General features: G+C 36.8%; 1 protein-coding gene across 2 annotated transcripts in view; it reads left to right on the top strand.

Moving 5' to 3' along the window:
• The first annotated feature begins 2,221 nt into the window (after positions 1-2,221).
• Positions 2,222-12,500, top strand: part of LOC144971416 (serine/threonine-protein kinase DCLK2-like) — a 62,577-nt gene continuing 52,298 nt past the window's right edge. The window contains exons 1-3 of one of the 2 annotated variants that reach the window (XM_078912284.1): positions 2,222-2,329; positions 7,675-7,754; positions 10,682-10,720. In XM_078912284.1, the coding sequence (XP_078768410.1) occupies positions 7,744-7,754; positions 10,682-10,720 (50 nt within the window). In that variant the 5' untranslated portion in view covers positions 2,222-2,329; positions 7,675-7,743. Of the gene's footprint in view, positions 2,330-7,674; positions 7,755-10,681; positions 10,721-11,515; positions 11,569-12,500 lie in introns of those variants that run through there. The other variant, XM_078912285.1, reaches the window with a different exon arrangement.

Genomic DNA, 12,500 nt, shown 5'->3' on the forward strand with positions numbered 1-12,500 from the left:
TGGGTGTCTACAACACATGGCCCAATAAAAATAATAACTAAACAAAGGGTACACACACACGTGCCCAGTTTAATTAGACCTCCCCTCCCTTCCCTCCCCCTCTAGTCTAGCCAGGCGAAACCGGCGGCCAGCCAAGGAGCGTGTGCTAACACGCGCTAACAAATCACTAGGCAAATGTGGTGTGTGCCACGCGAACGGCGACTTGTCCTTTCTAGTCGTAGCTCCTCTTTCTAGGGTAGTTGTAGTAGTAGAAAGAGGAAGTGGGGATAGGTAGACCATACACTTAGAAAATCTGCCTACAACATCACAAGACAGGCTCTGATATGGAATCCCCAAGGAGGAAGAAGACCAGGGAAACCAAGAAGCACGTTGGAGAAAGCAAGGAGAGGCGGTTACACGCGGAAGCAGGTAGAGAGGACAGTCCAAGAAAGAGTCAAATGGGAAGTATCATCGATGGTCTTGGCTCCGACTTGGGTTAAGGGGTGGATACACATGGAAGCAGGTGGAGAGGACAGCCAATTGAAGAGTCGAATGAGAAGTATCATCGATGGTCTTGCTCTGACTTGGGTTAAGGGGTGGATACACATGGAAGCAGGTGGAGAGGACAGCCAATTGAAGAGTCGAATGAGAAGTATCATCGATGGTCTATGCTCTGACTTGGGTTAAGGGCTTAAGTCAAGTAGTCAAGTCACTGATTCCTGTTCCTCCAAACTGCAAATTGTTTTAAAACAAACTAATTGTTTTCTGTCAAGTGACTCGTTTAAATAGGCTTTAATGTATCATGTATACTTTGTCTTTTTTCGTCATAAATACTCGTTTTTCCTTCTTTTTCTTTTTTTTTTACTGATCACCAGGTATGTAGATGTAAACCACTTCGTATGTAATTGTTTTTGTTTTTGTTTTTTATTTATTTTTTTTATTTTGTAATTTCAAACATAATTCAACTAAATTGATTTTTCTCCTTTTGTTTCAGATGTTAAAGATTCCATAGTCAATGTTTCGAACAACAGCTTGTATCATGATTTGGTTACCAAGATATACATCAACTCACAGTCAAGGGAGCTGAGGAAACTCAGTGGAAATGATAACCTCCTATCAGCTATATCTTCGTTTCCAACAGCTGCTGTTACAGAAGGCCTGGTTCTCTCATCTTAATAATTAGTTATTGCGTACGATGGTATTTTTCTACCTCTATTTTTCATTCAGCATAAGCATTCACTTCTCCAGCACCGGACATCTATTTTACCTAAATAATGGGCCCATAAGCCTGTGTAATGTAGCCAGGCAGGATGAATATAGGGCTGATAGACAGACGGAAAGTTGGCTTAAAGTTGGTTTAAAACTGTATTGAGTTGGCAGGGGTTATCTTTGACCAGTACACTGCCGTGCTCTAGAAAAATACGCCCCAGGTTCGAGAGCTTTTGCCAACATTAAAAAATATTACGCCCTTCCACTATGGTACCATTATAGACCATCGCCTAGGCATTCCACGACGGAAAATAGATAATCCATCAAACAAGATGTCTGATGTCAACTGGAATCACCCATGTTGTCCAAGTGAGCAAATTGGGGGTTAATAATCTTGCCCAAGGAAAACAACGAAAGTGCCTGAAACGGGGCTCAAACCCGGGATATTCCGGGTCACAGGAAGACTTTACGAAATTAGCATCCACAGCAAAAGACCGTGAACAGTGGAAGGAAATGACACGGATGAATAGTGAGGCAGCCGAAGCGTCCCGATCGGATTATTAGGAAGCGAAAGGCCTTAAGTCAGTAAGTCAGTCATTATTATTATTACTACTACTACTACTATTATCATTATTATTATTATTATCATCATTATTATTATTATTATTATTATTATTATTATTATTATATTATTATTATTATTATTATTATTATTATTATCATTATTATTATTATTATCATTATTATTATATATTACCATTATTATTATTATCATTATTATTATTAATTATTAATTATTATTATTATATTATTATTATTATTATTATTATTATTATTATTATTATTATTATTATTATTATTATTACTATTATTATTATTATTATCATCATCATCATCATCATCAGTTACCATGGTTTTTATTTTCAAATATCAAAGTGTGAATTAATCCGAGAATTCTTACCTCTATAAATGTCTAGTGTTCAAAAGTTGGCGCGTACACTTATTTGATGGACCCAAAGTGGCGCACAGGATAGCATGGCTGGGAAACACTCCACAAGAGAGAACAAGAAACAATGTGTTTGTATTAACATCTAGATCCTCATTATCATATATGACGCTCTAAAATGTATGGGCTATTTTGGTGAGTGTCCGGTGTTCTATCTTTAATAAAATAATATACTAGTAAACTATTTACCTAACCTGTCCTTCTATTCAAACTTTCATTCTCGTTCATAGGAAAATTCAGACCCAGACGGCATTTGAATCTTTTTATCTAGGTAGATATACCTTGCCCTTATAAGGCCATGGTAAAAGTCGCCCCAAATCCAACCTGTTTTTCTTTACCTCAAATTCTAACAGCTCTAATTGCCGATTCGCTTAACTGAAAGGAGCCTTCCGAAAGCTCCTCGGTCTAGCATCTCCTTCAATTAATATTTTCTCCGTGGATCTTTCGCCAGGCGATTTTCTATTCAATTTGTCAATATAGATAGTATCTAGCATTTTTTTAAAACGCCTGAACATAACTTGATAGATTAATCAGTGAAAGTTTAAAATTTCATAATATGACGATTATTTTAGTTATTCGCCGCCATTTTTTTTTTTAATATTGAAAGATAGTGCAAAGCAGACCTAGGGTTTTGTTAATTTTCTATTTATGCTTAGCTCGAGATCGGAGGATCTTTTTTGTTAGGGTTAGTTATAGGTGTTAGTGAAAGTCCTAGGGTGTTTGTTTTTCCTATAAGGGTAAGTTAAAGGTACGAGGTTTTATTTTCCCTTAGGGAATATTAGGATTGTTTCCCCTGGCACATGGAGCTTTCGGATGGCCTCGAACTGTACTCTCCACTGTTTAATTCAGCAACTGAATTATTTAACGTCGTCTGATTGGTTTATGAATATTGTGAGAATATCGTTACATATGATAAACGAATAAGACAACCCTGCCCCCCCTCCGAGCATATTGTTCACATAGTATAAACGAAATAAATGACCACTACCCCCCCCCCTCCACTTCCCAAACACTAACGCTCATGCCCCAAACACTAACGCTCATGCCCCAAACACTAACGCTCATGCCCCAAACACTAACGCTCATGCCCCAAACACTAACGCTCATGCCCCAAACTCGTACAGCTTAAAATTCAAATTGTCATACAGCATAATATTCTTTATAAATGATATTATGACAATGATGTGGTAGAAATTTGGCTCCAGATTATTTTAAAAGACGAAAGAAGTTTACATTGCGAGTTTCAAAAGACAAATTAATAAGATATATGGTCATAATGATTATTGAGACATATTAAAACATGCGTCTTAGCCTTTAAAATTATTCGATTTTCCGTACTCATCCATGTCCACATCCTGTACGTCGAAGGTTCGATTCCGCTGTGGACGGCTGAATATTTGAGTCACCAGAACAGACTCTGCGCTCATAATTTCTTTCCATTCTCTGGTGTAAATTTACGACCTGTTATCTGACTTAACTTCACTTATTGCCGTCCGCCTCCTAACCAACAGACTGGGACACCTCGACTGCTTCTTTAAATCTGTTGACGAATTCCCTCCATCCATCTCTATCCTATGTGAGGGACCGTAGATCTGCAAGATCTTTGATGGTTCTCGAGGCGATTTAAGTCTCTGTTTAATACCGTGTAAATGTGTGTTGTTGGTCTGCCTGTTGGTCTGCCCCGATACTTGTTTGGACCTGGTTGTGTAAAGACTGCTTTCATGATTCATGGCTTTGTTTGATGGAATATATTGTCTCTGCTAAGTTCGTATCCGAATAATCTCCATCGTGTTACTAATAAGAGAGTTGAGAGATATCTAATACTATTATTTTCATGTGAATGGCTAGTGATACTTATATGTCTCTGTTTGTCATTAAAATCATAATTCTATACGAGTGATTGCTGAAAATATTTGTACAGAGTCGATTTCTTATTGTGGTGCAAACTGAAAAAAAAATTGTGTAAAAATCGTGTTTGACCACTTGGTGATGACGTCACTCAAGCTTTTGTTATTGTATTTTGCAATCCGCGTTTGTGAGTGATTCTCACTAAACTGTATGAACCAGACTATAAAAGTTAATGGTTACACACAGTTTTGTGTGTTGGACCGTCATACTTCCGGATGGCAATGTTATGAGCTTCTTAGCCAAGCGCATACTATCTATATGTCTCAGTGAAATATCCCACTGTTCTACCGCCAATAGAATCAACATAGAAAACCATGTGTAATCTTATACGTTTATAACATGATCGAGAAAATCGTGTGACAACTAGTCACCCATTTGGCGCTATAAAAACGTTAACAACGATCAGAGAGAGTCGATTTCATTCACGTAACTGTGTATAAACAACCAACTATGTTTGTCGGAGCACGCGTGAAGGTGTGTCACAAAATCAATGTTTTGATTGGTCAAAAATCTACTGGTTAATTCCTGATTAGCTTCATTTAGAATTCTGTTTTCCGAAAAAAATGTTCATAGTTACTGGCATGAATGTCAATTTTTTGTGAAGTTCAAGGTCATCAGGAATATAAAATATTCCATTCACCGAGAAAAAGAGAGTTATGTAAACAAATGAAATTGGATTTATGTGATCCACTATGAAGCGTAAGGAACCTACCCTGGTAAATCTAAATTTGAAATATCAAAAAAAAGCAAGAAAGAAAACGACAAGCCATCAGTCTAAGGCCCGTTTTTATTAACGCGACTAGCGTTTAGTCTCTGAGAGCCGACTAAGCAAGTCCCAGACTAAAATCCCGGCACCTTCGGACTAAGTTTGGCCAAGTTTTCGTCATTTACTGAGGCCCGACATCAAGCTTAGTCTGAGACTAGTTACTAGGATACATCATAGCGTTGACAAGATAGCAGCTATTTTTAGATTGAGAGCTTCGATTCGAAGAAAATACGTCGGTTACAAATGACAGAGGCAAAAAGTGTCCTGTTGCTTTTGAAAAAAACTAAAAGAAAATACACATTTTTTGTTAGTAAAAACTAAAGAAAACGGAATCTAATCGGCTCGCGAGTTGCAAGTGAACGGAGATTCGAAATCGAAGGGGGTTTGCATCAAACAACAACAACAAAAAAACGATTAGAAAGTAAAATGGAGACAAAAGTCATTCTGCTGGCATTGTAACTAATGGAAATAATGTTATCAATCAGAACACACTTTCTGTTTTGTTTGTTTGTTTTGTTTTGTTTTGTTTTGTTTTGTTTTTTGTTTTTTGTTTTTTTTTTTTTTTTTTGTTTTTTGTTTTTTTTGGTGGGTATTTTTGGTTCAATTTGTTTGAGTTTCTTTGGAACTTTCATTGGACTAAATATAAAATTGACAGTCGACCATGGACATCATTGTAGTCTGGTCAATGTCACGTGATTTGATTCATCATAGCAAAAGTAAGTTCAAATATGAAACGGAACGAAATATTATCTATACCGGATATGTTGCTAATTTCCTCTTTGAAAATCTTTTGCGTTGAAAGTATGAAGGCTGGTATCTTATCTACCACCGTGTACGAGAAAGCGTGGTGTTATCTGCATGAAATAGCTGAATTGGTCATCGTCCTTACAACGCCCACTTCCAGGCAAGAGCCTAGCTAGTCAGACACGAGAAAACATTCATAAAATCCGATTTATTTTAGTCACTTGCTCCGCTTAGGCTTAAGACTAGCAAGTCATTTACTAGACTAGTAAATATCTATATCTGGTCCGCCTACATGAAATTGGGCCCAGACATGTCAAGTATCTTATGTTCAATCAAAACCAATTAATTCCAATTCTAAATGGTTTTCTTAAATGCAAGAGTGTTCCTCTTTATAAAAAATCACATCGAAAAGATTTGCAAAGGTCATACATTGTGTTTGACTTGACTTGGTCTTACAGGAAAATATGATGTTCTTCTTCTTTGTCTTCGTAGAAGGAGATTCACACGTTTTTGTTTGTTTTGTTTATTTTTTTGTTGGTTGTTTTGTTTGTTATTCTGTTTTGTGTGGGGTTTTTTGTTTTTGTTTTTTTTTCGTTTTTTTTAAATGTTTTTTTTTAGGAGGGGGTATTTTTTCGTGAGCCCGTAATTCAAGGCTGTGTTTAGAAGTGACTGGTATTTGATATGTTTACCATGCTGATACTGATTCAACATACTAGCAGTAAAGCATATGGCATGCTTCGACAGTTATGTAATAATAATAATAATAATAATAATAATAATAATAATAATAATAATAATAATAATAATAATAATAATAATATAATAATAATAATAATAATAATAATAATAATAATAATAATAATAATAATAATAATAATAATAATAATATAATAATAATAATAATAATAATAATAATAATAATAATAATAATAATAATAATAATAATAATAATCATAATAATAATAATAATAATAATAATAAATTATATAGCGCCCCTTTCCACCAAAAGTGCTCGGAAGCGCTTATGCATATATGCACATGCGTTCATATTTATCATTCAACAAAATCAATAAAATCACTCACAGAAGACTGAAAGGAAATAATCTGTCATCAATTAATTAGGCTTTAAAAGAGGACTGAGAATTACGGTGTCAAGAAGATGTGAAAGCACGTCGTGAAAAATTCGACTTAGGAATCAAACGGTTCAAGTACATTGACGTAGATGAGCGGGGAGAGCGATTCGGATTGTCACTATTTCATCCAGCACTTACAGAAGATGTTTTCTTGCACCAGGTCATCCGGCGTACTGCCCAGTAAAAGAAGCAACTCTTAAAACGACCAATGATGAAAAAGACGATATTAATGCAAGGATTGGAGCCCAGATGACTTTGAAAAAGTAATTTTCAGTGATGAGACCCCTTTTCTAGTGTAAGGAACAAGACATAAAATTCGTTTCTAAAATATTGAAAAGTGACCATATTCACCAAACAGCAACATACCCAGTAGAAGTCATGTTTGTTTTGGAGGTCCTTTTGCTACCGTGGCGTCTACCGAGTAGATTGTAAGATTAATACTGACAAATATCTTATGTGTTTTAGACAATATCAATATGAGGAGCAAGTATCCCAATTGGTCTGGATTTTCCAGCAAAACATTGCTTCTTGTCATACAGCCAAGTAGGTCAATGACTATTTCAGAGAAAACCATCGGAATGTTCTAGAATGGCCGGGCAACTGTCCAGATATAGATCCCATTGAGGATTTGTGGATATCATTAAGCAGCGCCTCCATAATCATGACTGGACAACCCTAGAGAACTCATGAAGGTAGTTTTTTCAAGGATATTTCAATGACTGCTGAATCACCGACAGCTGCCAAAACAGCATCGAGTCAATGCAGGTCACATGAGGTTCTAAAGATGCACAGAGCACACATGGGGGCAATGAATTTGATCTGAAATCAGTAATCTCTCAAAAGAGTTAGTTTTATATACTTCTGCTAAATGTCAGAACTAATTTGCACAAGGGTGTAAATATCATTGATTTTTTCCTTTTATTTTCCAGGATTTCTCTCCAGACAAATCACTGATCTCTTCATCTCATTTCTTGCCCAATCGAATCACATAAATAGGAATGACAGACAGGTGAGACTATGCAGCACCATGAATAAATATATAAATAAATATAAACAATTCTATAAAGCATTACCACGGATTCACCATGCTTTATGTGCCTCACAATGCTCGATTTATTCTCCTAGCACAGGGAACCAAATTTTCATTCCACACAGTGCAAGCCTGGCGACATTTTTACACTAACATTCTTAAGATATCCGTCACTGCCTGTAACACCTGATACAAGAGGTAATGTATACGAAGTCCCCCCCCCCCCCCCCTCCCCCACTCCCTTCCGAGAACACAACTCTAGGATCAGAGTTTTTATGATAATTCTCACCCAATTGGTCACTGAACAAACTCAATATCGCTTGACATCAATAAAAAAGTGAGTCCTTGTGGTGTAGCGCTGTATGTAGTATTGTACTACAGAATTACAATAGTCTTGACTTGACTTACTTGACTTAGATGCCTTTCGCGTCTCGACCGAAAGATCGGGTCGCCTTGGCTGTTTCCAGTATTTCCTGTGTGAGGTGTCTCCAATATTGCCGGTCCTCTGCTAGGGTTCTCAGATTTTCAAGGTCACCTGCCGTTATGAGACTAATGCTTTGTCCAAGTGTTGTGAGGTTTTTGTTTAGGATCACAGGGAGTGTTGTGATCGGTCTTCCTCTGAAAAGGTTCCCGTGTTTTTGGAAGTATCCCGACATGGCTTGGTTAGCTGGTATGTTTTTGTCCCTGCGTAGTATGTGACCGAAAAGTTGCCATCGTTGTTGTAAAATGTCAAGGGAGATTGGTCTTTCTTTTGTGATCTTATAGAGTGATTCATTTGAGATCTTTTTTGGGTATTTGATGTCCAGTACCCTTCTTAGCTGTGTGCGATGGAAGGCATCCAGATGTTCTTCTTCGGATTTTGTCAACGCCCAAGTGCCACAGTTAAACAGAAGTGCCGGTTTTACAACAGCACGGTACAGTTTCAGTTTGGTTTTTCTCTTGACTTGTCACCTCTAATCCATACATTGGTGAGTTTACTGAGTGCGGCGTTTGATAGCTGTTTTCTTCTTTGTACATCCTCGGTGTCTCCAATTAGTGAGCCGACTTTCTTTGTTCTTTTCCATTCCTCTTTGTTCCTCGATATTGTTGTAAATTCGGTTTTATTGGCATTGACTTGGAGGTTATATTTCATGAGGGAATTTTTTATGATGTCTATATACAATAGTCTATGACTAGCAAAACAACCTGAAAGGCGATATTCAGTGTATATGTACGTATACTATATTTTAATTATTTATCAGTTATATATGTATCTGTAAATTACACCAATCGAATTGCAATAAAATTCTGAGTGTTTTAGTACCAATATTCTTTGCATTGATCATAAGAGCTATTCAAAACTGATCCATGAAAAATCCCCTCCGCAAGAATGCTGTCTGGTTTAATTTTTTAGGCATTTTTTAAATATAAAATATTAGTCGCTACTTTTATCGCTAATAATCAATTCGATTTCCTTGCATTATACACTTCCTGTTTACCATGTAATTGTCGATTTATATCTAGATCTCTGATGATTGGGATCGGAAGGTCCTGGGTTCGAGACTCGCTCGGCGCATATTTGAGTCCTTGGAGAAGGCTCTTGACTAACATTCTCTCACCGTACTCAGGTGTAAAATGAGTACCTGGCAGTTAACAGCGTTCTCTCTGTCCGAAAAAATTGTAATATCGCCTAACAGGCGTCATGTCCCGTCCTACATGTTAAATGTTGCTGTTGGCAGCAGCCTCTTATGGTTCACACTATTATGTTATGACGATCGACCCAATCAGCAAAGTCCGGTCCGCATTCGTGCACCGTCGCAAACCCGCCTGGTAGCATCGTCACAACACACCTTTCAACTAGATGCTCTGCCGTCTCGGGTTCTTGCCCACAGCGTGGACATATTGGACAGGAAGTTGTTGGCCAGGGACCCCTTGTAAAGCACTTTGAGCACGTTTAGTGGATATTGCCCTATATAAAAGCTCTTTAAAAAGAAAAAGCTCAATACATGAGAGAAATTCTTGAAATAAGCATCAGACACTGCAAAGGAAATGACCATTAGTAAACAATCAGTGATCCGTCGATTAAATCAATCGGGGAGGGGGGGGGGGGGGCTAACAGTGTATTGATCTGTCAGCCACCTTTCATTAGCAGAATCGCACATGACAACAAGATTTTGACGGGTGCAGGAACACGTTCGATGGACTCGTAATCAGTAGTCAAACGTGTTGTGGAAAGATGAAGCCACATTTGAAATAGGAACAGCGGGTCGAAGGTTGAGATGCTAAGGACGCGCAGGGGGAGAGATACCAAAATGAAAATTTCAGGCAGTTATTAATAGGGAATGAGATTAGCGGAAGAGTAGCGTCCCTTGATTGGACGTCATCCATAGTCTGTGACGTCACCGGCGGAAAAGTTATTAGAGAGAGAACGTCATATTGGTTGTGCGCATGCGTCTCTCGTCCTCGCCTTCCGCGAGTTAGTGGTTCGAGGTGGAATCATCGCAGAACAAAATACATCTCTTGTGAGAATCAATGGTGGACTCAGTGTAGCAGATAACAACATCGATCAAACACGAGAGAAGCACGTTGTTATACTATCTCGTGCTGGTGACGTTGCTAGTACATTGTTGATGTTGTATGTTTTTGATGAAATGACCGAAGGTTACGATGAAAATCTAATAAATTCCATATGTCGGAGGGTTCGAGCATTGCACGACACAAACAGCGCCCATACAGAGTATTAGTATCAAGCAAAAGGTGAAAAAGCGGGATGGTGGTGGGGGGGGGGGGGGTATGGACTGGGTACCCCAGCCCTAGGGTTGAGAACCGCTGGTATAGAGTATGGCAAATCAGGGAAATGTGGAATTAGAAATTTGCAGAATTTCACATTTCATATTTTATTAAAACATTTCACTTCTTTTCAACAGCACAAGTCATCCAGTCAAGAAAAAAATCTCCAACAATCGGTAAGTCACCATGAATATATCAAATAAAATGATGGCATTGGTCTGTAACGGGAATGATGATCATCTGACCATGATGAACGGTTATTTTTAACAATAAATCATATGTAAAGTTTATGAATAATTGGCATACAACTTAAGGCTGTTATTATGTGGGGTGAACCGGATGTTGTCAACAAACACAAATTACGTGTTCAGCCTCAAGTTCGGGTTTATTTACAGGCTATCAAGATGCCTTGTGGAGAATAAATAGATAGTAAAAACATGGATAAATAGATCAGTTCGCGTTAAAAAAAAAATGAGAATAATTTTATTGCCATTTTAAAAACTAAAGACTTTTTCAAAATCTAGTTTTTGATTTATTGATGTAATTAATTTGGGACTAAATTGGATATAATTTAAAAATCTCAAGATGTCGTTTCCTTGAAGACAGCTTGCAGCACCTTTGTTGGCATTGTGAAGAAATAGGTCTTGGATTCATGATTCATGGTGTCCTAGAAAAATGCAATTAAAACCTTCGTTTCTTGAATTGTGGGGTGTTCGGGTTGTTTTTAACGGGGTTTCAGTCCGATATTTATCGTAATTTTTACATCAACAACACGTTTTTGTGACAATTTGATTAAGAATTGCGTGTCCGCAGTGTTGTAGACCATCGAATTACGTTTTTTAAAATCTCGATTAATCTCAATCATTCGTGTTATTGGGAGAAACGCATCCTTTAGAGTGTATCTATACGGATTGTTGTATTGACCTATTGTCACTATGCAAGGACAGTGGCATGGCGATTAAAAATTGGACGATGGGATAATTGATATGGAGATCATCGAAACACGTGTATCGGCCAAAAATATGTGAGTGACTTTATTTATATTTTATATTAGCTCGAACCAATATTATCGAACACGTTCGTACCTACAAGTACCCACCAACACTCATATATATATATATATATATATATATATATATATATATATATATATATATATATATATATATATATATATATACATCTTGACGTGCATAATGCACATACGCACTTGGCAAAAATTACCTACATAATGCAATATAAATACTTCCCAAAGAGATAAGTTTTCAGATTATTTTGAATTTATACACGCTGCATTTAAGTCTGATTGGCAGTGGAAGTGAATTCCATTCAATGGTCTGTCATCAAAACGTTCGAGATTAATTTTGATCCACCACCACCATCTATTCGTGTAGAATTGTGAGCCAAGTGTCCCAAAGTCTTCGACCAATCACAGGCTCTTTACTCGGTCGACAGTCAATGTATTACGCTTCTGTTATGCAAAAAAAAAAAAATCTAACACCTTTTTAGTTGGCCAAATAGCTATAATCTAAAAGTAAAAAATATAATTATGAGGAATTTGAAAGTCACATTTCTGAAATCAGCTTGAAAAAAGAAAAACATTGGTCTTTATTTCAGAAAATGGGTTGAAAACCAACTGTTTTACGAATAAATTTGATTTTTTAAATTGTATTTTTTTTTAATTTTAACCTTTTTTAGCAACTTTTTTATTTACCGGCCGAATTTTTATATTTTTATATCATTTTTACATCTCAATGAGACGAACACGTTGATGTATTCTTTTTATTTAAAACACAAATTTCGTTTTTTGGATTGCGAGTCCAGACTAATTAATTCATTCAATTAATTCATGAACGTTGAAACAATGATGCAGCCATTACTTACAAGACCTCGTGGTCCAGACCACATTTTTTTGGTGTTACATAACCACTCATCACTTTCGGTCAACGGTGTTTT

The sequence above is a fragment of the Berghia stephanieae genome, chromosome 4, assembly GCF_034508935.2.
Source record: "Berghia stephanieae isolate SIO BIC M18660-M18661 chromosome 4, UCSD_Bste_1.3, whole genome shotgun sequence".
Lineage (NCBI taxonomy): Eukaryota > Metazoa > Mollusca > Gastropoda > Nudibranchia > Aeolidiidae > Berghia > Berghia stephanieae.